Here is a 27414-nt window from a genome sequence, read left to right as displayed (position 1 = left end):
ATAGTAATTGTCTAAATTATTTCGTACAACAGCTGCAAGAAGAATTTCCTGTAAGGGTAATATAATAATACAAGATAAAGAACAATCATTCATACATTTTTACTATTGCTGGAAAAAATAAAAATAATCCAATAGGAATAATATATTTAATTCCAGTGTATAATATAACCAAGGAGGTAACAAATTCCCGCAGGGTTTCCTAAATTGTAACTCCGATTTTGTCGTTTACATTTTGGAATGTCTGTTGTGTTACCTGAAGTATATAGGGTCCACAACAAGAAAACTAAAAACCAGGGTGCGTGAACACTTATATGACATTTCCAATCTCTCAAATCGCAATATATCTAATTTTACCAGACACATCCATTATGCATCATGAGAGACAAATCCGTCATTGCAGGGCAGGCATACGCTATTGAACAGGTACCAAAACACATTAAAGGAAGTAACAGGGAGCGTAGATTACGAGATTGAGAGGCTTTCTGGATCTACATTCTTGATACCCGTATTCCAGCTTGTCTAAATCTAAGGAAACAATTCATGTTACATTACTAATCTTTTCTCCTCACACATGACAGCACCATATGAGAGAGTAGGATCCGTCCCTATTACCGGACAGGAAACCCTGAGCACAAAATAAAAAGGCAACTCCCACTTCCTTCTTCAATGTGGTTTCCTGTCGTCAAGGATGTAGAAGCCTGGAGCACATGGCTGGAGCAGCCGTGAATCATGGAACACCATGCTTTGTTCTATAGCAACCTCTAGCAAGTGGCAGTGAGCAGGGGCCCAGTTGGCCTCTGAAATACTAACATCAGCCTGGAAGAATCTGCATTTTATAATTCCGTACCTACCTACCTTTGTTTGGCCTAGGCCTCATGGCTTGCGTATTTAGCCTCATAGCTAGGCCTCATGGCTTGCATATTGAGCCTCATGGCTTGTGTATTGATCCTCATGGCTAGGCCTCATGGCTTGCATATTGAACCTCATGGCTAGGTCTCATGGCTTGCGTATTGAGCCTCATTGCTAGGCCTCATGGCTTGCGTACTGAGCCTCATGGCTAGGCCTCATGGCTTGCGTACTGAGCCTCATGGCTAGGCCTCATGGCTTGCGTATTGAGCCTCATGGCTAGGCCTCATGGCTTGCGTATTGAGCCTCATGGCTAGGCCTCATGGCTTGCGCATTGAACCTCATGGCTAGGCCTCATGGCTTGCGCACTGAGTCTCATGGCTAGGCCTCATGAATTGCGCATTGAGCCTCATGGCTAGGCCTCATGGCTGGGCCTCATGGCTTGCGCATTGAGCCGCTTGGCTGGGCCTCATGCCAATTCAGGTCTGGGCTTATGTCTCATGTTGGCCTGTCTGAAGGTTTTTTCAGACCGCTTCATAGTTGCGAAAAACCCTGCCATGTTAGGTCTAGGATTTTCCTCAGCTGTCTGCCTCACGGTGGGTTGCCTGGTTAGCCAGGCAACTTGGGGCTTGTAGATCTGTTTCACTAAGGTCTCAAAGCTTCACTACCCTTTACTAGCAATATTACTGATATTGGTAATGAGGTTTTCTGAACTATGCCCTTGGTCTTATGTGATTCTATTAAATACAGTCCAAAGGATAGCTGCTGAGTAACAGGTCCAGTCAATCCTTCATACTTGGATAGCATATTGAACTAGTCAGCATTTAACATCTATGTCCCAGTGATCTTCTTCGTAAAGGGTGAATAAAATAAAAATACCAATTTAAGTCCAGTTGATCTTCACAATCTAGGATCATTAGTAACGTAACATAGATTGAATAAAGACCTAGGTCCATAAAGTTCAACCTTTCTCCCCCAATTGTACTAACGGTCAGCGTGACCGTTATTAAAGTCCATGAATATTCACCACACCCATGGGAGTGGTGAATATTCATGAATTTTAATAGTGGGCCGCGCTGTGGGTACAGTGTGCACACTATTAGCGAGAATTAATGGTCACTGCTCCCCACAGTCCCGGCGTGGGGAGCAGTGACTATTCTGCACAGAATGGGACGCAGCATTGGAGGAGAGAGAAGGTGAGTATAATTGTTTATTTTGTTTCTGTGCAGCGTGATGAGGATCAAGGGGTGTCAAGCATACCAGGATGAGGGGGGCCATACATACCGTGATGAGGGATGAAGGGTGCCATACATACCAGGAGCCGCGCTGTAGGCAGCGTGCCAGCTATTAAGGAAAATGAATATTCACAGCTCCCCACGCCCATGGCATGGGCGCAGTGACTATTCATTTTCTTTAGTAGCGGGCACAGTTTAGGCTGCAGCAGGCGGCTGCTGCCTCCTGTGCCCCGCTACTCCGCCGCTGTCGCTTCCTCACATCCCCCACCACCCATAGCCACAGTATTTATGTATATCGGACTATAATCCCCCCCCCCCCCATTTTCCTCCAAAATTTTGGAGGTAAAAAGTGCGTCTTATAGTCCGAAAAATACGTTAGTTTTATTTTTTTGTATTACTCTTATGATCCTAATAATGGTATTACTAAAACACCTATATCTAAAAACTGTTGATCCAGAAGAAGGAAAATCCCAGGACACACTCAGCCAATTTGTATCAGGGGAAAAATTCCCTCTTGACCCCAAAAAAAGGCAATCAGTACTAGAACCCTGGGTCAAATGTACTACTATAGGTGTAATATTTTGTCTAATTTAACTGCAGCCCACAATGTTATGTGTATCGAGGAAATCATCCAGCCCTTTTTTGAAAGCTGTTATAGTGTCTGCCATTACTACCTCTTGTGGTTGGCATTTCACACTCTGACTGCTCTGACTGTAAAGAACCCTTTCCTATTTAGGTGCTGGAATTGCTTTTCTTCTACCCTTAATGAGTGCCCCCTGGTCCTTAGTATGGTCTTTGTAGGGAATAAGTCATGTGCTAGTCCTTTGTACTGACCACACATATATTTATACATGTAAATGGGATCCCCTCTGAGGCGTCATTTTTCTAAGCTAAACAAGCTCAACTTTTTCAGCCTCTCATCATATGAGAGGCCTCCATCCCTTTAGATGAACTGGCTGATAAATATCTACATGTCAATCCCCCCCTCCTGGTTGAAGGTACAAGAGGGACATGGCTGGGCTAAGCTTAACCCCTTTTTGACGTATGACCTAATAGTACGTCATGGTGACCTGGGCCGATTGGACCAATGACGTATTATTAGGTCATATGGCGATAGCGTCCGCACAGAAGCGGTGAGGGGCGATTGCTGCCGGGTATCAGCTGATAGTCACAGCTGACACCCGGTGCTATGTGCAGGGAGCGGTCCCGCACCGCTCCCGGAACATTAACCCCCTCAATGCTGTGATCGAAGTCGATCGCAGCATTGCGGGGGCAAAGGGAGGTGATCGCAATACTCCCCTCCTCTCCTGGCCTCCAGCGCTGTCTGACGCGGCTTCCCGGATGTTGCCATGACGACCCGATGTCGTCATGACAACATCCGGGTCACCAGACAGCAGAAAGATATCTTCTGCATCTGCAGCACTGACAGCCTGTATAGCACAGGGATGGTGCTGCATTCTTGTGCTATACAGGCAATCAGAATACAAAAAAGTGAAAGTCCCATAGTGGGAATAAAAAAATAAAAGTCAAAAAGTGTTAAAAAATGAAAAAAAATAAAAATTGTAAAAATATAAAAAAATAAATAGAAAAAAATAATCCACAAAAAATAAAAATATAATGTACCCATCAATAAATATTATTATGAAAAAAGAAAAAAAACAAACAATAAAAGTACACATATTTGGTATCACCGCATCCGGAACAACCTGACCTATAAAACGGTCCCACTAATTAACCCCTTTAGTGAACATGGTAAAAAAAAAAACGAAGCAAAAAACAATGCTTTATCATCATACTGCCAAACAAAAAATGAAATAACACGCGATCAAAAAGACAAATATAAATAAAAATGGTACCACTGAAAACGTCATCTTATCCCGCAAAAAACAAGCGCCATACAGCTCCATCAGCCAAAAAATAAAAAAGTTATAGCTCTCAGAATAAAGCGATGCAAAAATATTTTTTTCTATGTAGCTTTTATTGTGTACAAGCGCCAAAACATAGAAAAACTATATAAATGTGGTACCGCTGTAAACGTATTGACCCGAAGAATAAAGCTACCTTGTCACTTTTACCACACGCGGAACAGAATTAAAAAAAAAAAAACAATTCCTGAATTGGTGGTTTTTGTTTATTCTGCCTCACAAAAATCGGAATAGAAAGCGATGAAAAAATGTCAAGTGCCTGAAAATGGCACCAATAAAAACGTCAAGTCATTCTGCAAAAAACAAGCCATCACATGACTCTGTCTTCCAAAATATGGAAAAATTATAGCTTTCAAAATATGGCAATGCAAAAACTAGATTTTGTAAAAAAATGCGTCTTTTAGTGTGTGACAGCTGTCAATCATAAAAACCCGATATGATTCTGGTATCACCGTAATGGCACCGACCCAAAGAATAAAGTCGTCTAATCACTTATACCGCACGAGGAATGGCGTAAAAAATAAACTCTAGAGTTAGGGTTGTGTTAGGGTTGGGCTAGGGATTTTTTTCAAAAGTGAAAAAAAAAGATGACAATATGGTGACTAGTGTTGAGCGCAAGTGCTCACTACTTGAGTTTGCATCGGGTGCTCGGGTATACACTGAGTATCACGGGTGCTCAAGTGACATGCTTGAGTCTCTGCCCCATATGCTTCATGGCCAAAAAAAACTCGCTGGGATTGCCTGCCATGCACGAGTGATCGGGACTCAAGCATGTCACTCAAGCACACGCGATACATGGTGCATATCCGTGTACCTAATGCAAACTCAAGTAGCGAGCACTTGCGCTCAAGACTAATGGCAACTTATTCAATATGATGACCTAATGTTATCAAATTCTGTGTCGTACCTCTGGGTTCAAAATGTTAACTATACCCCTTTATAAAATCCTTAAGGGGTGTAGTTTCCAAAATGGGGTCACTTGTATGGGGTTTCCACTATTTAGGCACATCAGGGGCTCTCCAAACGCAACATGGCGTCCGCTCTCAATTCCAGCCAATTTTGCGTTCAAAAAGTCACACAATGCTCCTTCCCTTCTGAACTCTGCCGTGCGCCCAAACACTGTATTTTCCCCACATATGGGGTATTGGCGTACTCAGGAGAAATTGCACAACAGTTTTTGGGGTCCATTTTCTCCTCTTACCCTTGTGAAAATAAAAAAATTGGGGCAAAAACATCATTTTATGGAAAAAGTTAGATTTTTTTATTTTCATGGCTGTTATAAACTTCTGTGAAGCACCTGGGCACTTAAAATCGTATCATTTGTGGGGGTTTTCCACTGTTTAGGCACATCAGGGGCACATCCACTAAGTATTCAAGTAAATTTTACATTCAAAATGTCAAATGGCACTCCTTCCCTTCCGAACCCTGCCGTGCACCCAAACAGTGGTTTTCCCCACATATGGGGTACCTGCTTACTGAGGAGAAATTGCACAATAAACTGCATGGTGCAATTTCTTCTGTTACCCTTATGAAAATGCAAAATTGGGGGCTCAAAAACATTTTTGTGGGAAAAATGTGAAAATATTCTTTTTACAGCTCAATGTTCTAAACTTCTGTTAAGCACCTGGGGGTTCAAGGTGCTCACCACACATCTAGATAAGTTTCCTGAGGGGTCTAGTTTCCAAAATGGTGTCACTTGTGGGGGGTTTCCACTGTTTAGGCACATCAGGGGCACTCCAAACGCAACATGCTGTCCGGTAATTATTCACGGAAATTTTACATTCAAAAAGTCAAATGGCGCTCCTTCTCTTCTGGGCTCTGCCGTGCGCCCACACAGTGGTTTTCCCCCACATATGGGGTATTGGCGTGCCCAGGAGGAATTGCACAACAAATTGCATGGTGCAATTTCTCCTGTTATCCTCATGAAAATGCAAAATTGGAGGCTGAAAAACATTTTTGTTGCAAAAATGTGAACATTTTATTTTTACGGCTCAATGTTCTAAACTTCTGTGAAGCACCTGGGGGTTCAAGGTGCTCACCACACATCTAGATAAGTTCTCTGAGGGGTCTAGTTTCCAAAATGGTGTCACTTGTGGGGGTTTTCCACTGTTTAGGCACATCAGGGGCTCTCTAAACGCAACATGGCGTCCGCTAATTATTCAAGCAAATTTTACGATCAAAAAGTCAAATGGCACTCCTTCCCTTCCGAACCCTGCCGTGCACCCAAACAGTGGTTTTTCCCCACGTATGGGGTATCTGCGTGCTCAGGGGAAATTTCACAACAAATTTTGGGGTCTATTTTTTCCTGTTACCCCTGCGAAAATAAAAAAAAATTGGGTCTAAAGTAACATTTTTGTGAAAAAAGCTAAATTTCATTTTTTTCTTCCACATTCTAAAAATTCCTGTGAAGCACCTGAAGGGTTAATAAAGTTCTTGAATGTGGTTTTGAGCACCTTAAGGGGTGCAGTTTTTAGAATAGTGTCACTTTTGGGTATTTTCTGTCATAAAGACCCCTCAAAGTGACTTCAAATGTGATGTGGTCCCTAAAAAAAATGGTTTTGTAAATTTTGTTGGAAACATGAGAAATCACTGGTCAACTTTTAACCCTTATAGCTCCCTAATAAAAAAAAAAATTGGTACCAAAATTGTGCTGATGTAAAGTAGACATGTGGGAAATGTTATTTATTAGCTATTTTGTGTGACATACCTCTGTTTTTTTCACAAATAAACGCAAGTGATATCGAAGAAATTTTACCATTGTCATGAAGTACAATATGTCACGAAAAAAAATTTCAGAATCAGCGGGATCCATTGAAGCGTTCCAGAGTAATCACCTGTCACGCTGTTTCTGTATACTGGAGGTAGGGGGCCTAAGCTGACCCTAAGCTGGGGCCCTGACTAATCCCTCAACCTGGAGGTACTGTTAAAGGTACAGAGGTCCAGGCCGCCAGCGTAACCCCTACCTCCTGAGGATCCCTGCACCTAAGTAATCTAGTCCTGAGAAGGACCCCGATCACAACAAAAGGGGACAAGTAATAATATGCCCACACACAGTACTTAGACGAACGAGACAGTACAAGGGAAAAACCAAAACCACCTTGCATACAAACACTACACAACTACAACAGAGGGAACACCAACGGGAAAGGAGATAAATGATAAAGCGAGGAAGGGAAAAAACACTCCAAATACACTTATCTCTGAAACTCCAAATACCACGATCCGCTCTGTTAGTCTGCATGAAATGCTTTCACCGACACTTCCCTAACAGACCAGCAGGCATTTGAAGGAGTCTCACTACAGCAGCATTGATTGCAGCTGGGCGAGGCTGGACCTCGTCTAGCACAGAGAGAGAGAGAATTAACTCCCTCACTGCCGAAAAACACAAAGCACCAAAAAGTCAGCTGCGAGAAGTCAGGCTGTGTAATCGTGACGATCTTCGTGGCGACACACCCGTGACATCACCTCATAAAGTGACAGTGGTCAGAATTGTAAAAATTGGCCCGGTCATTAATATGAAAACCACCCTCGGGGATAAAGGGGTTAAATAAACCACTGTAAGTCCACTTAAAACTCCTACCTGGAGTCTTCAAATGACCTTTTGGACATTAAGTGATTAAACTCTCTATACCCCATATCCCGCTGATAGGGAGTGGTAAGAGGAGCTGCAGGTTGTACTCACCGGTGGGGGGGCTGGAAAACCAAAATTTGCCCCAATCTACCCTCCTGGTTTAGGGTGATAACAAACTTGATCGTACCAAGAGGGATGACACTATACCGGTCTGACCTCCTAAGGGAGATATGAGTTGGACTCACCGGTAGGGAAGTTAATAAACCACCAATTGCCCCAATCTACCCTCCTGATATGTTATGGTAAGATAAACTTGATTGTGCCAAGTAAGTCAGCATTATACCGGTCGGCCTTCCTAAGGGAAGTGCAAGCTGGACTCGCCGGTATTGGAGGCTGATAAACCACCAGTTGCCTTAATCTACCCTCCTGGTATAGAATTGTAAGATAAACTTGATTGTGGCAAGTAAATCAGCACTACCGGTTGGCCTTCCTAAGGGAAGTGCGAGCTGGACTCGCTGGTATCGATGGTTGATAAACCACGAATTGCCTCAATCTACCCTTCTGAGTCGGAATGATAAGATAAACTTGATTGAAATGAGTCGGGCAGCACTACCTGTCTGCCCTCCTAAGGGAGGTACGAGTTGGACTCGCCGGTATGGGACTGATGAACCAGTAAATATCCCAGTCCATCCTCCTAATGGAGCTCGACAGACATGATTATACCAGATCTGGTAAAATTATTTCAAGACCAGTGTATCCTGCCAGTTAGAAGTGGGGCAGATGGACTAATTGGAAATTAACTTAATGGAGCCATATTACACAATATGTATTCTTGGGATTAAAGTCATAAACTGGTAGACTTAACTAAGTGGCGAGTTGGTTAAATATCCAGTCAGTGTGCTCTTAGAGAGATAAGATGGCAACTCTGCAATAAACCTATCAAAGGAGGAATCAGTGGATGAGTTAAAATGTCCACGTATCCGTGAGACTCCTGTGGCGAAGGAGAAACATCTTTCCTAGGTAAGACGAATGCCTTCACACTGAAGTAAGACCATTCTGATTATTACTCATGCACAGGATGATACCTACTTAAGATACATGTTTAATGGGACGGGATGCTAATACCTTAGCATAAGACCATCTGAGATTTGACCACTACCTTAAGAGATCTATATCTCCTTCTGAACGAGTTGCTTTGGAAAAAAAAACCATCAGAGGTGATGGTTATCACTCGGTTTACTTAATTTCTTTGCTTGAAAACTAATCTGTTTTGCAGTTTAACTATTTTCATCTAACAATGTCCATGGTTGGATTATATTAACATCCACTTAAGTTGCAGAATGGATGCTATTATAGGGGAATAGCACAAAAGACTTTGAAAAACGTCCCAGATTACAAAAGTACAAACTCTTTATTGAAAGAAAATTGAATGGAAACAATACGGATCACTCAGAGACACAAAATTAAAAACTATGGAAGTATACTTAATTTGCTCCCACTGTGGGACTTATTGAATGTGATAGATACGTGAGCCACTATCTCATGATTTCTTTTGTGAGTGACCCCTTTGTATTGATATATAATTGATTTTTATGGGGTAATATATTCAATTTGGTCCTCGTCTCCTTGCTCTTCTATTGTTTTTAATTTTGTGTCTCTGAGTGATCTGTATTGTTTCCATTCAATTTTCTTTCAATAAAGAGTTTGTACTTTTGTAATCTGGGACGTTTTTCAAAGTCTTTTGTGCTTTTCTGGTCTTTAATTCTATATTACTTCGGTAGTCCCTATCATGTGGATCATTAAGTCATACTAAGGGGGTTTTATTAATTCTAGCTATTATACACCTCATTTTTCCATGTTGTAGATTATAGGGGAATAGCGTAAATACGATCATCCCTGCATGAACGGTGGATTGTGACTTTTCTTTTGGAATAGCTCAGATCTGTGTTTTGCCCTTTCTAGTTGTGTTAGCTCTTGGTAGTTGGCTAGATTGTGGTAGCCAGAAACTTCCTAGGATGGAAATCTCGAACTATAAGTGTCCATTCGGCTTAAAAACATTTCTTGGGGGGACTTAACGTTACATCCTAAGGGATATAAAGTACTAAATATTTCTGCTTTTTTTTGGAATCCCCATTTTGGCAATCTGGGATGCTCTATCTACTTTTTATAGCATAGAGTAGGGTAGTTTTGAACAATTATGTGATCGTTGACCCTAGAAAGGTTTCTTACGGCCCAGATCGTGGCCTCAAGTGGGGCCTTCAATTGTAAATGCCAACAATATTAAGGTAGAAACCCTAGTCAAACCTTGGTTAAGGTTACCAGGTTCCCTGAATCGATGTACTTCTACTTCTATTACACGCGGAGTCTTAGTACTAGTTCTTATATACTTCAGTTGTTGGTTAGGTGATTTAATGAGAACAGAATATCTAACTAAATCTGCGAAAGATATTCAACCATGCACATAAGTGAAGTCTCTAACTACAGACCTTTCTCTGGGAGATAAAGAGGAAAGAGTGTTGTAAAAATCCTTTTTACTCTTGTTGGCGCTTTAGGTTAAAGCTCCAAATTGATAGTTATCATTCAATCAACATAATGTCTAAAAATTTCACAATCTTTCTTCTTCTAGCACTATCCATTGAAGGATTTTGGCTTTTGGCTGATGATGGTTCTTAGTCTTCTCTTCCCACAGTGAAGAATGGGCTTAAGTGAATGTATAAATAAGAATGATGATGAATTGGGTGACTCCTACTTGACTCCTGGAAACCACATTGAAGGAGGAAGTGGCAGTTGCCTTTTTATTTTGTGCTCAAGGCTTCCTGTCTGGTAATAGGGGCGGATCCTATTCTCTTGTATGGTGCTGTCATGGGTTTCAGGAAAATCAAATTACCAATATGTCACATATCCTGACACATAATTCCCTGATGACTGCTGATTGTGGATTAGTTTCTCCTCTAGGTAACATCATTACCATTAAAACTAGCAATTGGATGTGTAATACATAATTTGCAGTGATTTCCGTGCATCTTTCTTGTGTGGCTTTCTGACAAGTGATTTCTCTGTGGAAGATTAACCTGCGGTGTTCTTGAACTGTGAGCCTTCAGTTGAACAGTTCACTTAAACTGCGGGACCTTGTTATCTCCTAGGTTATACTAAACATGGGAGTTAAATATATCATCCCTATTGTATTATTTTTATTCTTTTCAATAAAATACAGTAAAGCAAACAGCAAATAAATCTGATACATATTTCCTAGATGGCCGCTCATTGTGGACTAATTCCTTCTCTGGGAAATATTATCACCATTAAAACCAGCAATTACATGTGTAACATCAGTACGTACCTTGCAGTGATAGTCTGTGCATTCCTCTTGTGCGTATCCTGACAAATGACTCCTGTTGAATACTAATATACGGGCTCCTTGAACTTTGAGCCTCCATCTCAATAGTTCACTTAAACTGCGGGAATTTGTTACCTCCTTGGTTATATTATATGCTGGAATTAAATATATTATTCCTATTGGATTATTTTAATTTTTTTCAGCAATAGTAAAAATGTATGAATGATTGTTCTTTATCTTTTATTATTATATTACCCTTACAGGAAATTCTTCTTGCAGCTGTTGTGCGAAGTAATTTAGACAAACAATTACTATTATAAGGTACTAGATGATGGCCCAATTCTAACGCATCGGGTATTCTAGAATATGTATGCGGAGTCACATGACCACATGGGCGGAGTCAGCCCTGCTATCTCCCGACGGTGGCGTACTGATTTTAAATCCGGCGCCAATTGGCCAGAGAGCGTGTTTAAATTTGGCACCAAAATCGCTGATTGGTCGCGGCTGGCGGCCAAGACCAATCAGCAGAGCGGTGTTTAAATTTGGCGCCAATATCGCTGATTCAGCGAACCGTGTTGGTGAGGACCTGAGAGCGGTGCTGCCTGTGCGGGTACTTCCGCTGCGAGCAGCCGGGAGATGACCGGCTACTGCCGGTCATCTCCCGGCTGCATCGCCGCTGACCTCCATGCGGCTACCATCGGGAAATCAGTGGCTAGGGCCGCTGATCTCTCGACGGCAAGTGTGAAGGGAGGACTGGGGAGCGAGGCCGCCGGTCGGGGTACTTCTGCTGCGAGCAGCCGGGAGATGACCGGCTAGCACCGGTCATCTCCCGGCTGCGTCGCTGGTGATCTACCGACTGTGGCCTACATGTTTCAAATCCGCCAATTCGAGGCCGGGCTGTGCCAGTCGCTGATTGGTCGCGGCCGGCTGGCCCCGACCAATCAGAGAAGCGGTGTTTTAAATTTCGCACCAATATCGCTGATTGGTCGTACCTGCCCGGCCGCGACCAATCAGCGAAGCGTGTTTCAAATCCGGCACCAATTTGCGGCCGGACTGCGTTCGTTGCTGATTGGTGGCGGCCGCCGGCAGCGACCAATCAGGACAGCGGTGTTTTAAATTTCGCGCCAATATCGCTGATTGGTCGCGGCCAGCGAACCGTGTTAGTGAGGACCGGGGAGCGGCGCTGCCTGTGCGGGTAGCACCTGCCTAGCGCCTGTCATCTCCCGGCTGCATCACCGCTGACCTCCATGTGGCTACCGTCGGGAGATCAGCGGCTAGGGCCCCTGATCTCCCGACGGCAAGTGTGAAGGGAGGACCGGGGAGCGGTGCCGCCTAGGCCGCTGGTCGGGGCACTTCTGCTGCGAGCAGCCGGGAGATGACCGGCTAGCGCCGGTCATCTCCCGGCTGCATCGCCGCTGACCTCCGTGCGGCAGATGAGCCGCTAATGGCCGCCATCTTGTTCTGAAATCCCGCGTCGCTGATTGGCCGCGGTCGGACCAATCAGCGACGCGGGATTTCCTGGACGGACAGACAGATGGGATAAGCAGATTATATATATTAGATTCTAATATGTTATATTGATTGCCTGGATATTAATTTTTTTAACACCTGTTTCCGTTTTTGTGTTAATGTACTTCTATTAATTTTAATGACTACATGCATTTTTGATTACATACTTCTATACATAATTTATTGGTCTTTAATGGGAGTTCCTCGTTTCATGCTCACACAGTCCCGCTGATTTTGGATGTTATACACTTTCTTTTGGTTCAACGTATTTTCCCTTTTTCATATTTGACTGCTCAGTGGATTTCATGTTTTCATGTCTTTGCACAAGTGTTATTGTATTTTATTATGTGTTTTTTAACATTATATTCTTTTTCTCCGCCCATATCTTGTGTTAATAGTGTCTGGCTAATTAATGAGTTGTCCACCTAATCACGCCCAGGATCTCAACCAGTGATCACGTACCTGACTCATTATATACACTCATGTGTAGCTGAGCACATCACACTGAGTTCAAGAGCATGTAATGTGCTCGAAACGCATCTAGTGTGCTGCGTTTTTCCTTTTCCCTCACACCTTCCTCAGTGGTTTGTACCTATGTCTCTATTTTTAAAGGATTAAAGAAAGAAAGCAGATTTTACGTTGTGGAAGCTGGATTTTCCTTTTTCTTCCATTATACTCATTACTCGGGTCATGCACCCAAGCATTACGATGTTTGACTCGAGTAACAAGCACCTGAGCATCTAGAAACAGCGCAAAATGGATATTGTCTTTTTTTAATGCTGCGTGTTTGCACACCTCATTCAGAAATAAAGTACTTATTCTTTTTACTTCTAGGGTGAGTGCCACGCTTTTTTTCTCTTCTAATTAAGAATATGTGCAGTATGTGTACTTTATACTTTTTGAGTATTTAGCACCACCTTTATGGCAGGGTTGCCAACTTCACTTTTTGTTTTTTTCTGGACAGCTTATCAAAAATTCATGGACAGACAATATTTTTTACGAACATTTTGGAAAACTATGATAAATAATTATTATAATTGTTACATGTCTACAGCCTATAATTCTGATGTGAAGACATCAGCTGCATTCTGTGTGCACTATAAAATAATGATAGCCATGGCCAAAAACCCTTTAAATTGTTCCAGAAAATGAAGAGGTTCTCCCATAAAATTATCGCAATTACATATGTTTGGTTATACTTATGTTTCTTTGTGTATATTGGAGATTTGGAGAGATGTTGCCGGCGGTGAGGAGGAGAAGAGAAAGTGTTAGCAGGTAGGAGCAGGAGAAGCCATGAGGTGGCTGTCTGTGTTTGGAGATACAATCCTTTATGTTGAGGAACAGTTTTTAGGAGGTGAAATGGATGGGGAGGATGGTGGGAGAAATGATCAGTTCCTTACTAGGTGTAGGGATTAGGGGGTTAGTAGGAAGTGAAGGACTATATAGGTGAGAGTGAAAACTAACAGAAACATTGTATCCAGTTACTGTATACTTCTTCAGAGCTGTGCACTTCTGTTACACTTGTATGGTACACTCGTCATACTGACGTCTTGCAGACCTATTGCTTACGATTAGTGTTGAGCATTCCGATACTGAAATATCGGGTATCGGCCGATATTCGCGGTATCGGAATTCCGATACTTAATTCCGATACTTTTAGAATATCGAATAGAATCATAGAATGGTAGAGTTGGAAGGGACCTCCTGGGTCATCTGGTCCAACCCCCTGCTCAAAGCAGGATTCACTAGATCATCTCAGACAGATGTCTGTCCAGCCTCTGTTTGAAGACGTCCATTGAAGGGGAACTCACCACCTCTCGTGGCAGCCTGTTCCACTCATTAATCACCCTAACTGTCAAAAAGTTTTTTCTAATATCTAATCTGTGTCTCCTCCCATTTAGTTTCATCCCATTGCTTCTAGTCTTTCCTTGTGCAAATGAGAATAAAGATGATCCTTCTACAATGTGACAGGCCTTGACATATTTGTAGACAGCTATTAAGTCTCCTCTCAGTCTTCTTTTTTGCAAGCTAAACATTCCCAAATCCTGCAACCGTTCCTCATAGGACATGGTTTGCAGACCAGTCACCATTCTGGTCGCTCTTCTCTGAACTTGCTCCAGTTTGTCTATGTCTTTTTTAAAATGTGGTGCCCAAAACTGTACACAGTATTCCAGATGAGGTCTGACCAAAGAGGAGTAAAGACCGATAATGACTTCACGTGATCTAGACTGTATGCTTCTGTTAATACATCCCAGAATTGTATTTGCCTTTTTTTGCTGCTGCATCACACTGTTGACTCATGTTCAGTCTATGATCTATTAGTATACCTAAGTCTTTTTCACATGTACTGTTGCTTAGCTCTATTCCTCCCATTCTGTATATGCTTTTTTCATTTTTATTGCCCAGATGTAGTACTTTGCATTTTTCTCTGTTAAAAACCATTCTGTTGGTTGCTGCCCACTGCTCCAGTTTATTTAGGTCTTTTTGAATCCTCTCTCTCTCTTCTCTAGTATTAGCTATCCCTCCTAGCTTTGTGTCATCAGCAAATTTAATCAGTTTACCCTCAATTCCTTCATCTAAATCATTGATAAAGATGTTGAACAATACAGGTCCCAGGACGGAGCCCTGTGGTACCCCACTTGAGACATTCATCCAGCTGGATGTGAAGCCATTTACAACCACCCTTTGAGTCCGATCACTAAGCCAGTTATGAATCCACCTAACAGTTGCCTGGTCCATTGCATACTTGGTCATTTTTTCAATAAGGATGATGTGAGATACTTTGTCAAATGCTTTGCTGAAGTCAAGATATACTATATCTACAGCATTTCCCTGATCCACCCAGTCAGTGATTCTGTCATAGAAGGAAATTAAGTTAGTCTGACATGACTTGTTAGTTACAAACCCATGCTGACTCTGGTTAATCACTTCATTCTTATCCATGTACTTACATACATGGATAAGAATGAATACCGGAATCGGAAGTTCCCATAATGCCTGCGCTCTGCAGTGTCTCTGAAGGATGACAAGCTGGATGGCAGCGCTCAGCTGCGATCCAGCCTGTCATCAGAATGCCATCCTAGCTTGAAAGAATTCTCCTGATTGTTTAAAAGCCGGCGGGCGGTAAAAAGCCGCCGGCTTTTAAACAATCACACAGCCCCATACTGCTTCCCCGCAGCCTCCCACCCCGATCCTCCGCTCCCCTCGCCACCTCCCATCCCGATCGTAAGTTAGGACCGGGCGGGGAAGCCAGCAGTGAAAAGACTTCACCGCCGGCTTTCCCGTTCTGTGCTGCGCTTTCCCGCCGGTTATTTCAAATGAACAGCTGAGGTATCCGCTGATGCCGATCAGCTGTTCATTTGAAGTCGCCGCGGTGCCCTCGGAGGGTTCATGTGAGTTCATGCTTGATTGCATTGCATGAACTCACATGAACTTTCCCACGGCCGCACAGGTCAGCCACACCTCGCAGACCATCTGACCCGTCATGATTAGTGTGTGTGGGTGTCTGTGCGATGTGTGCGCGCGGTGTCTGTGCGATGTCTGGGGGGGGGTGTGCGTGCAGGCAGACATAGGCCGATGTAACACTACTACTCCCATCGGCCTATGTCTGTAACCCGTCCACTCGTGCCAGCAGGATCAGCTTGATGGGAGCAGTAGTTCCCATCAGCCTGATCCTGCTATTTAAACTGCCCCATGGTCCCCAATAAATGTTAAATACATGTCATTGGTGGCCAGTGGTTACCTACAATAAATTAGTTTATACATTACCTGTCCCCGCCGATCGCCACCTAAAATAAAGTAAAAAATAAAAAACTACACCTATACTCACCTAGACACCTAATTCCCCGAAGCCATCGATCTCCTGTAATAAAATATAAAATAATAAACCACAATCTTATCCTTACCCCTCCGTAGTAGTCCACGAGTGTCCCACGATGATCTCCAGTTCAGAGCAGCCACATAGAATGTGACCGCTCTGAACCGCTGCCGCCGCTAGAATGATGGGGCCGTAAAGCAGCCCCGTCATGGCATAAGCGGGTTCGCCGGAGTTCAGGCAGCACTGCTCCGGTTAGCTGCTTTACGGCCCCGCTGTACCGTGAGAAATTCCCACGGTATAGCAGTGCCGTAAAGGAGGTCTCCGGAGCTGCGCTGACTGAATGCACTCCGGTGACCCAAGTCAGGGGCTCCCGCTGCCGGGAGCGGACGTGTTCCCGGCAGTGTGAGCTTACAGCAGCCATGACAGCTGTCTCATCTCCAGATGTGACAGCTGTGCATGGGAGATCAGCGCAGGAAAGTGGACAGGTAACTATTTTTTTTTTAGTAAACTAAGAATTAAATAAAATGGTGTTTTTATTTCAAATAAATTATTTTTTTCTGGGTGTAGTGTGTGTTTTTTATTTTTAACACTTTGTAGGTTAGTAATGGGGGTGTCTTATAGACGCCCATCATTACTAACCTGGGCTTCATGGCAGCTGGCGCTGACATGAACCCCACCACTATTACCCCCTGCCACCGCACCAGGGCAGCGTGGAAGAGCGAGGCTAAGTGCCAGAATTGGTACATCCTATGAATGCGCCAAATATAGGGCGGCTGACGGCTGGTGTTTCTAGCCTGGGAGGGGGCCAATATTCATGGCACCCTTCCTGGGCTATTAATATCAGCCCCCAGCTGTCTGCCTAGCTTTTGCTAGCTATTAAAATAGGGGGGACCCCACGTCATTTTTTGGGGGGGCTCCCATTTTAATAGCTAGTAAAGGGTAGGTATTCAGCTGGGGGCTGATATTAGTAGCCTGGGAAGCTCCGTGGGTATTACCCCCTTCCCAGGCTTCAAACATCTGCCCCAGCTGTCTGCTTAACCTCCGCTAGAGCCTAAAATTACGGGGAACCCTACGCCAATTTTTTTTTAAATAAATCCTTTATTTAAACACTAAAGGACAACTACAGTAATCAACACTATCACTGTACTTCTTATATATGTGACTGACATGCTTCTATCTATCTAATCTGTGTGAGATACTCTATTCTTTCTGTTATAAATTGTCGGGTACAGATGCTGAATTGCCGGCCGGCTTTTTTAAAGAGACGGTGCATGAAAACACTATTATTTTTTTAAATAAATCGTTTACACTAAATGACAAGTACAGTAATCAACACTGTCACTGTACTTCATATATATGTGACTGACATGTTTCTATCTATCTAATCTATGTGTGAAGCTCTATTCTTTCTGTTGTAAATTGTCGGGTACCGGTGTATGCCGCTGATGAATTGCCGGCTTTTCACGTAATACATTCTACATTATTCTTAGTTGTTTTACTTCATGTAGAATTAACCTACAAGGAAAGAAAGGGTTTATTTTCATTGCGATATTTGTGTCCCATTGACTTGCATTGGTTTCCGGTATCGGAATCGGCGATATCCGATACTTTTTGGGTATCGGTCCGATCCAATCTGATACGATATTTCCTGATATCGGAAGGTATCGTTCAACACTACTTACGATATATTTGCTACAAAATGCATGCAGGTGTGAAATAGAGGGCGATGACTCTGCTCATCTTTATCAGATAATTAAGACTGAGCCAGATGCAGGATATTCAAGGCAGAGTATACAAGGAGGTCATAACTAAAAGTAGGGGTAAAGCAGTGATTAGGTGAAAGACCTATCAAGCGAATACAGCCAGCAGAGGTGGGGGAAATCACAGCTTAAATTAAACTTAGATTTATACTTATTTACTCTTTTCTCTGTTTTTCCCTTAGGTAACATTCACTAGGATACGATACCACAAAGTTGTTCTTCGTTGGAAGTGGCAAAATAAGGTCACTATAATTTATAAGAATTTTAAAGTATCACAGAAGTGGGATCTGAATTTATTAGTCAACTATGTTATATTCTGTAGACATGCTATAAATTGAAAAAAAAAAAAGTTAAGAATACCTCTTTAATATATGTCTACAAAACTGATCTAAATTGCAATCAATTCATTTTTACACTATTTACAATGAAAACTCCAAAATTCAATTATATAATTTACTTGTTATCTGAATCTTAATGGTTGCCTTTAGATATGGTGCGAATTGCTTCGCAGCAACCATTTCAACATCAGCCTCTTATCTGGCAGCATCCTCAATTCATCTTTTGATTATCTGGTCTGGCCAAAAGTATCACTGCAGTGTGATGGGCATCTGACATTGCGCCAGGCAGGCTAATCAAAAGAAGAGCTGATGTTGCTGACATGCAGACAAGAGGTTGTGCGCAGGGCTCCCATCTGACGGAAGAGACTACTTATGTAGGCAATCATTAAATAATGACTTATATCACTTTGTATAGCTGTTTTCCAAATGATAGGCAGATCATCCGGCCAGCAACTATGTCATGTGTTCTCTATGATAGCGCCATTGCCTGATATCTTTTAAGACCAGACAAGGCTGCCTATGAGGGCTCTATCACACACAATTTTTTTTTTTTATATGTGTGCTATCTGTTATTTTAGGGGATAGAGCACTGTATCATTATAATAAATGTGCCTTTCCACATATTCATTTTTTCAAAGTTGTCCAGGAAAAAAATGGAGACATGTCCTTCTTTGATTCATGCTGTGGATCAAACGCACCAATAAAAGTCAATGGCTCTTTGAAAAAGAACAGATAGCACATAGAGGTGATCCATATGCTGTCCGTAATTTAGTGCATAAGGAAAGCAAAGCAATGTTTTTTTTCATATGAGAAAAAAGGATTGAAAAAAACACTGATCATTTTTGCACATCTGAATAAAAAACTGACAGGTGAAACCGGCCTTAAACAATTATTAGACTTTGCAGGGAGAACAGTTTTTCCTCTAGCAAAAGTACTTGGCCATAAAATTCAACAACACTGTTTTGCGGGTGGCATCAGGGGTGTGATATGAACGCCACATCTGGGTTTACTGTTAGGGAAGATTCCACTTCATATAGCTACACAAAATATGCAAATTCACAAGATCAATCAATAAGCTTTAAAAAAAAAGCTTATTTTTGGCAACTCCTGATGAAGCTTAAGGACATCAAGTCAAGGAGCATGTTTGCCCTCAACTTGACCACCATTTATCACTATACTGCAAAATACGTTTTTGTGATTACATGTGAATTTGCGTTGAAAGACTTTCAGCATACTTGCTAATTTTTGAAAAATGCATTGATGGTCAGGAGATCCAGCAAGGTGACATTCCACTTTCTGCTGACCATACCTTTTTACATGTCCAGTCCTCAACCATAATATAACAGCAAAGTAACCAAATTTAAAGGCACATTACACTGTCAGCTGCAGTTTTTGTAGAACTACAGATAACAAATGAAAACTTTTAAGTACAGATAATATAGCAGATGGTACCTGCAGTCTCATTTAACCCTATTAACACTAATATTAGCACAGTAAAATGACCAAATAGTGGTAGACTCTAGTAATACACCACAGCTCTACAGACCATATATAGAGCAGGTGAAACATATTGAACATTTCACCAATTTTCTAAGTAAATATATTTCTAAAGATGCTATTGATGTGAAATTCTCACAACAACCCCTCCAATCCACACAGGCTAAGCAAGCAAACCATAGATGTGGATAAATTAAGTTATATGCAATAATGAGAAATTAAACAGGGAAAAAGTATTGAACACATGAAGAAAGAGGTGCAAAAAGCCATGGAAAGTCCTGACACCAGCTAAAATCTATTAGTAATTAGAAAGCAAAATAACCCCGCCAATTAGTGAAAAATAGTATCAGCTGGTTCAACTGATGGCTAATAAAAAGGTGTCTCATTACCAAGGTGCCACACAAGAAATTTCTCATGATGGGTAAAACCAATGAACTGTCTCAAGATCTTTGCAACCTTATTCTTGCAAAACATAATGATGGCATTAGTTACAGAAGAATTTCTAAACTAGCACTGTTGGGGCCATAATCAGAAAGTGGAAAGAACATCATTTCACCATAAACCGGCCACGACCAGGTGCTCCCTGCAATATTTTAAACAGAGGAGGGAAAAGAATTATCAAAATAGTTGTCCAAGAGCCAAGGACCATCTGTGGAGAGCTACAGAAAGACCTGGAATCAACAGGTACAATTGTTTCAAAGAAAAAAATAAGTAATGCAATCAACCTCCATGGCCTGTTTGCACGTTCACCACGCAAGACACCGTTGCTGAACAAAATGCATGTTCAAACGCATTTAATGTTTGCTCAACAACATTTAGACAAGCCTGTGAAATACTGGGAGAATATAGTCTGGTCAGATCAAAATTGAACTCTTTGGATGCCATAATACACACCATGTGTGTAGGCCAAAATGCACTACATATCACTCCAAAAACACCATACCAACAGTGAAATTTGGAGGTGGAAACATCATGGTGAGGGGCTGTTTTTCAGCATACAGCACTGGCAAACTTCATATAATTGATGGCAGGAAGAAAAGACAAATGTACCAAGACATTTCTTGATAAAAATCTGCTGCCATCTACCAGGATGATGAAGATGAAATGAGGGTGGACATTTCAGGAAGACAATTATCCCAAACTCACAACCAAGGAAACGCAACTGGTTTCAGAGAAAGAAAATAAAGCTGCTTGAATGGCCCAGCCAATCACCTGACCTGATTCAAATATAAAATTTCTGTGATATCTGTATCAGTGCTTGCCCTTCCTGCCTCTGCTTCAGTCAACAGAAAGTGCCCGCAATCTCGTTGCGGGTGATGCTGGGTGACAGTTCTAGTTTTGTGTTCTCTAGGACTTGCAGACCCATCCATACTTGGAGACACTCAGCTGCTGTGTGGTTTGGGTGAGGTAGCAAGCACAAGCTATTTAAGATCCTGAAATCCTGCTGTCCACTGCCAGTTACTGTATATTCTGACCTGCTTCTGTATAACATGCCTTGCTATTCTCCCAGTGGACAGTCCTGACTTTTAACTTCTGCTTTCTTTTTGAAAATTCTCATTCTTTACTATTTTGAGGTTGAGTCATTTACAAGTCCTCTCAATGTCACAATTTAAAAAGGCCGTTCTGATGTCCAAATGTCCGACAAACATCTTTTGTACAGCAACTATAGCCATTAAAGTCCTGAATGTGGTCTGTTTAGCAACTGGAGAAAATGTGTCATCATAATCTTCACCATATTTCTGAGATTTCTTTTTCAACTAATTTTTAGTGATGAGTGAATGTGCTCAGTGATACTCTGATATCACTCGAGTATCTGGGTGCTCGGATGTGCTCGGCACTTGCCGAGCATTTGCTGGTGTTAGGATTTCAAGCCCAAATCCCTGCCCTGCATGTTTGCACCTGTTACAAAGCCAATAAACATGCAGGGATTTCTTGACGGTCACTGTAAAGCTGCAGCCATCTTGGTAGTGGCATTACTGTGATTGCCTGGCCGCATTACCTCATCAGAGGTTATAAAAGGACCGGTGACGACACGCTCGGCACACTGACGCCATTGTACAGCTCAGGGACAGTTGTGATTGGAGGGAGAGCGTAGTTGTCCAAGACTGTATGTGCACAGCTTCATGAATCAGAGTTCTCTACTGGTGATACTGGTGCTGATGCTGAATTATCATACTAAAAGTCCTTCTAAGGGCCAATCTTGTTCTTTTTCTGTTTCTATGCAATACATTCTGCATTTTGCTTTAGGGACAACTGCTGAAGCAAAGAGGGCTGAATACTGCTTCTAGGGAGGGCTTAGGGCTTTGCAGTCCGTCGCTAAATATATAGCTGCTGCAGGTGACCACATTTTTTTTTGTTTCAAAAATGTACTATTTTCACCCATACAGTATAACCTCCTTTACATGAAATTACAGTGGTTTGGAAAAAAAAAATGCTTGGCCTGGTACAGATGACCACATTTTTTTTGCTCCAAAAATTGACTATTGTCATCTATACCGTTTCACTTGCTTTGTGTGAAATTACAGTGGTTTGAAATGTAAAAAAAAAAACTTGGCCTGATAGAGGTGACGAAATATTTTTGTTCCAAAAATTGACTATTGTCATCCATACAGTTTAACCTGCTTTGTGTGAAATTACGGTGGTATGAAATTTAAAAAAAAATGTTTGGTGTTCTACATGTGACAACTTTTGTTTTTTTTTTGTTTTTTTTAAATTTAGTTTCAATTAATCAAGGTTTAAACTTGGTTTCCAAGCAATTAGAAAAATACATAAAGTGTGCGGTAAGAGACATGGAAGTGGAAGTGTGGATGATGGTGCACGCAGACGGGAAGAACGTGGGGCCGGTGCAATTGCTTCTGTTGCTAGAGCAGGGATAGGGATAGTTTCCTGTCCCACTTTACAGGCACGGGACACCATTTCTGAAACCACACCAGTGCAAACAGGTGGTCGGATGGATAGCAGATAATGCTTCCATCATGCTTGCCAGCACCACCCATTCTTCCACATAGTCCAGTCTCACCAGCCAAGAGGCTGAATCCCTTAATCCTCACCCTGATCCTCCTTCATCCCACCATGTTAAGTCCCATTAGACCAGTGATCCCACACTAGGACACTCCAAGGAGCTCTTTACATTATCACATCTTGATTGTGGCCTCTCACCCTGCATGTTCCAAGAGGTGCAGCATTGGTCATAAGAAGATGACGGTAGAGAACGGCAGATTTTGTCTAAGGAGGTAGATGATGATGAGACACAGTTGCTGATAAGTCAGGTTGTTTGTTGTGTCACCATGTCAGGAGGACCAGGGTGCGGCGGTGGAAGACAAGGTGGTGGATGACAGTCACTGACCTAACCTGGGAAACAGGCATGCACATTGAGGCCAGCAGCACTGAGGGGGGATGGGATTGTCAGCACCAAAACAAGCAGGAAGAGGCAGTGGGGTGACCAGAGGGAGAAGGTGGGCAACTGTTCTGCAGAGACGTCGACAGTCTTGAATTTCTCCGTCAAAGAGTTTGGTGTTCCCCAATGTAGGACTTTTTCAAAGAGAGTTCTGAGACAAAAAGATGATCATTTGCAACCTGTGCCATGCCAAGATCAACAGGGGTCTGACCACTAAGAGCTTAACCACCAGCAGCATGATCAGGCACATGTCATCTAAGCACTGATGAGTCGAACGCTTGGGTGACACCACTGCCTCTTCCCCTGTGCTTGGTGCTTGCCAATCCCCTGTCCATGACACTGGCACAGATGTCTCCTGCCCTGTACCTGTCCTTGCACATTCTGAGGGACCGTCATCAGGCACTCCCTTGTCCCAGCACAGCATTCAGCTTTTCCTACCCTAGGCCTTAGAGCGAAAAAGAAAGTTCCCCAATAACCACCGACAGGCCAAAATGCTAAGTGCCGTTTAGGCTTGTTGACACGGAGGATTTCCGCTGACTCATGCCGGCAGCCATCCCTTGGTACTCAGTGCCCAGCCACCATTATTTCTCCCGTGGCGTCCTCACCTTGTACCAGCATGCGTTCACGAAAAACACCCATGCCCTTACCAACGCACTTACTGGGATTGTCCACTTAACGACTTAACGACTGACACGAGTGCAAGTGCTTGTAGCCACGGATGCTACCTTTCTCTGACTGAACACTGGGTGAACATTGTGGAGGCCAGGACCAAGTCTCACCCTGGCACAGCACATGTGCTACCTATGCCGAGGATTGCTGGCCCTACTTCTATCAGGATTTCCCCGACATCAGTTCCTGCACCCCCCCCCCCCCCGCTTCTTCTCTTCGCATTTTCAATCTCTGATTTGGTATCTCAGGGCACGTCATCCATATCAGCTGGAAGATTTTCAGCACTGTCTCAGTGAAGCTGCAACACGATCTGCTGAAGCTAATTTGTCTAGTACAGTATACAAACCGCACACCGCGGCAGTTATTGAAAGGAATAGCAGACTAGACACATCTGTGGCTCACACTGCTGAACTTACAACCAGGCATGGTCGTGTGTGATAATGGGCTAGTGAAGCTTGGCAAGCTCACACCTGTACCATGCTTTGCCCACGTGCTGAACTTGGTAGTTTAGCAGTTTCTGAAAACCTACCGAGATTTTCCAGAGCTTCTGGTCAAGGTCTGCTGCGTCAGAGCCCATGTCACAATGCCGTTGTATGACAACCCGGAACCAAGGGATTCTACCCTGTACCTAACACTAGGGGCATCCTATCTTTTCCTGTTCCCCAGGTTACTTCAGATGGTGAAGATGCTGAGGCCACGTAACTTGCTGTTCTCCTGAATCAGCCCTTATTTGTCCCCTCTCCCACTCAGGACCATTTAATAAGAGGGAGAAGTGCTTCTACTCAATGCAGGAGTACATGCCAGCTCATTGACTGGTGTGTGACGTGACACACTGCACATGTTGGCAAGGCTTTGTGAGCAGCAGAGGCCAGTTGTCGATTACCAGTTCCAACACGCCCATCTGTATTCTGGTAAGCCTGCACACATAACAGCTGAAGAGTGGGCATGCATGTCTGACATTTATGTGATTCTCCAAGACTTTGAGGACTCCACAAAGATGATGAGCAGCAATGACATCATAATCAGCGCAACAATCCCACTTATGTGCCTACTTAGACAGTTGCTGCTCACAATTAAACATGAAGCTATGCATGCGGACAGGGTGGAGGAAGACATGAGAAAGGCAGATACTACCCAGCCCATCCTCATCTCATCTGCTCAGCGTGGATTGGGTAACAGTGAGGAGGTGAAGGCTGAAGAGGAGAAGGAACAGGAGTTGGTTGCTAGCGCAACAGATGCTAGTACCGACACAAGCTTCATCTCATCTCCTACGTGGGCTGAGGAGAGGAGTGAGGAGGAAGAAAGGGAGGTGGATAAGGAGATGGAGAGTCATCATCATGATGGAGACAGGGAAGTAATGGCTGTAGGTAGATTGGCACATATGTTTGACTCCATGTACTGCTGCCTTTCCCGTGAACCTCGCGTTATATTCATCTTGGCCAAAAAAGAGTAGTGGTTGCTCACCCTGCTAGACCCACGCTACAAGGAGAACTTTGCATCTTTCCTTCCTGAGCTGGAGAGGTCTACTAAAATGGTGCTATAGCAGAAGGCCATTGTGTAAAATATGTTGAAAAAATTCCCATCAGACAATGCTAGCGTCAGGAGGCAAGCTTCCTTGCTCAACCAAGGAGGAGAGGCGAGGGAGACACACACCAGGTAAAGCAGAGGCAGGGGTACACTGTCAAAGGCCTGGGTCAATTTCATGACACCCTCCCAGCATTCATGCCCTGATGACCTGATATTTTTGACAAGGAGGGAAACATTTTTAAAGATGGTCAAGCAATATTTGGCCGACCAAACCAGCATACTCCCTAATTCCTCTGCGACCTTCAAATATTGGGTCTCAAAGCTGGACACCTGGCATGAGTTGTCCTCTATGCCTTGGAGGTGTTTTGCTGCCCTGCCACTGGCGTCTTATCTGAGCGGGTTTTTTGTGCTGCTGGGGTATCATAACAGACAGAAAATCCTGACATGCTCTCTCTGATAAAAATTAACAAAACCTGGACTAGCCCTGAATTTTCCACCACCAGATGACAGCAGCACATAAAGTGTTTTAAATCTTCAATATTTGAGTGAGGCCCTCCAGTTTCGCCTTCACTGATGGATGACCTTTCCTTATAATGTTTTTCTGGGTTTGCACTTTTGAGTGTAGAAGTACCACAACTACACTTTCTTAATATTTGAATGAGACCCTTCAGTTGTTGCCTTCAAGGGTGTATGAATGACCCTGTTTTGTAATTTTTGGCAGGCTTTGCACTGTGTGCAGAGATTTTATAAGTGTAGGAGAATCACAACTACATGTTGTTCACAATATTTGAATGAGGTACTACAAGTGGTGCCTTCAATGGTGTATGGATGACCATGCTTGTAATTTTTGGCAGGCTTTGAGCCGTGTGAAGAGCTTTTGAGTGTAAGAGTGCCAAAACTACACTTTGTTCACAATATTTGAATGAGGTACTACAGTTCATGCCTTCAAGAGTGTATGGATGACCCTGCTGATAATTTTTGCCAGGCTTTGCACTTCGTGCATAGCCTTTATGAGTCTAGGAGTACCACTAAATGATAATTTGAACAGAATGTTCCTTTATGTCTAATACAGGGTGTCCCTCTTCCATCTAATTTTTGGCAGTTCTTGCTTCCCTCATAAATTACACTGACATTTCAATTTTTTTTAATAAAAATGTAAATTTTGGTTTACTTAAATTATTTTTTTTAAATCCTTTTTAAATTTTTCTTTATATACTAGTCATTGTACAAGAAAGAATGTTTCTTAACATTTTTTTCCATTAAACTACAATTTTTTTTATTTTGAATGTTTTATTGTCCGTTCTTAAAATGGAGTAAAAGTATGACACCATTGTTCTCAGCAGCGATCTAGGAGTCAGAGATAATTCCAGGCATCTTCCCCATGCTGTTCTCCTTACATTCAGCACTTTTTACATCCATTTCAACGTTTTCACTGCCCCACAAATCTCCTTGTAGGGTCTGCTGGAAAAATGCTTGGATTTCCCATTGACTCCCATTATACTCTGTGACAGAGTCACTGGTGTTATATGTTAGGGGATATATTTTTCACTATGGCTAGTAGCCTTAGTGAACTGAGCCTACAACTTTTCTCCAGCATGTGGCACAGGTCTTGCAAATAGAGACCCAGAAGCAATAAGAAAGTTAGTTCAAAAACAACTAGCTGATGGTATTACAGTCGATCTGTGTAATCAGACAACGAAATGTACTAACTGTTTTCAAGGCAAAATGTCAATAAAATCCTGTCTTAAGAATAGTACTACAAAATCAGAACAGCTTCTGGACTTGATACCCACAGATATCTGTGGTCCAATGAATACTCAAACTCCTGGAAAGAAGAGTTATTTTCTCACATTTCTTGATGCTTATTCAAGATACAGTTGTCTATCTGCTTCACAGCAAAGATGAAGTTCCAGAGAAACTTGAAATATATCTTGCTGAATTATATAACAAATTTGGGAGAATGCCAAAAATTTTGCATGCAGATAA

At 42.7% G+C, this 27414-nt stretch overlaps 1 protein-coding gene across 3 annotated transcripts in view; it reads left to right on the top strand.

The window, feature by feature from the left end:
• Positions 1–27414, top strand: part of KMO (kynurenine 3-monooxygenase) — a 1041428-nt gene that overhangs the window by 978458 nt on the left and 35556 nt on the right. For 2 of the 3 annotated variants that reach the window (XM_073673270.1, XM_073673272.1), the window contains one exon: positions 18183–18242. The exons of the other annotated variant lie outside the window; for it this stretch is intronic. In XM_073673270.1, the coding sequence (XP_073529371.1) occupies positions 18183–18242 (60 nt within the window). The remainder of the gene's footprint in view (positions 1–18182; positions 18243–27414) is intronic. 3 annotated transcript variants of the gene reach the window in all.

Source organism: Phyllobates terribilis, unplaced genomic scaffold (assembly GCF_046119375.1).
Source record: "Phyllobates terribilis strain yellow unplaced genomic scaffold, ASM4611937v1 Scaffold_3__8_contigs__length_932513732, whole genome shotgun sequence".
Classification (NCBI taxonomy): Eukaryota; Metazoa; Chordata; class Amphibia; order Anura; family Dendrobatidae; genus Phyllobates; species Phyllobates terribilis.
The sequence above is the reverse complement of the archived record's forward strand: the minus strand, read 5'-3'. Positions and strand labels throughout refer to the sequence as shown.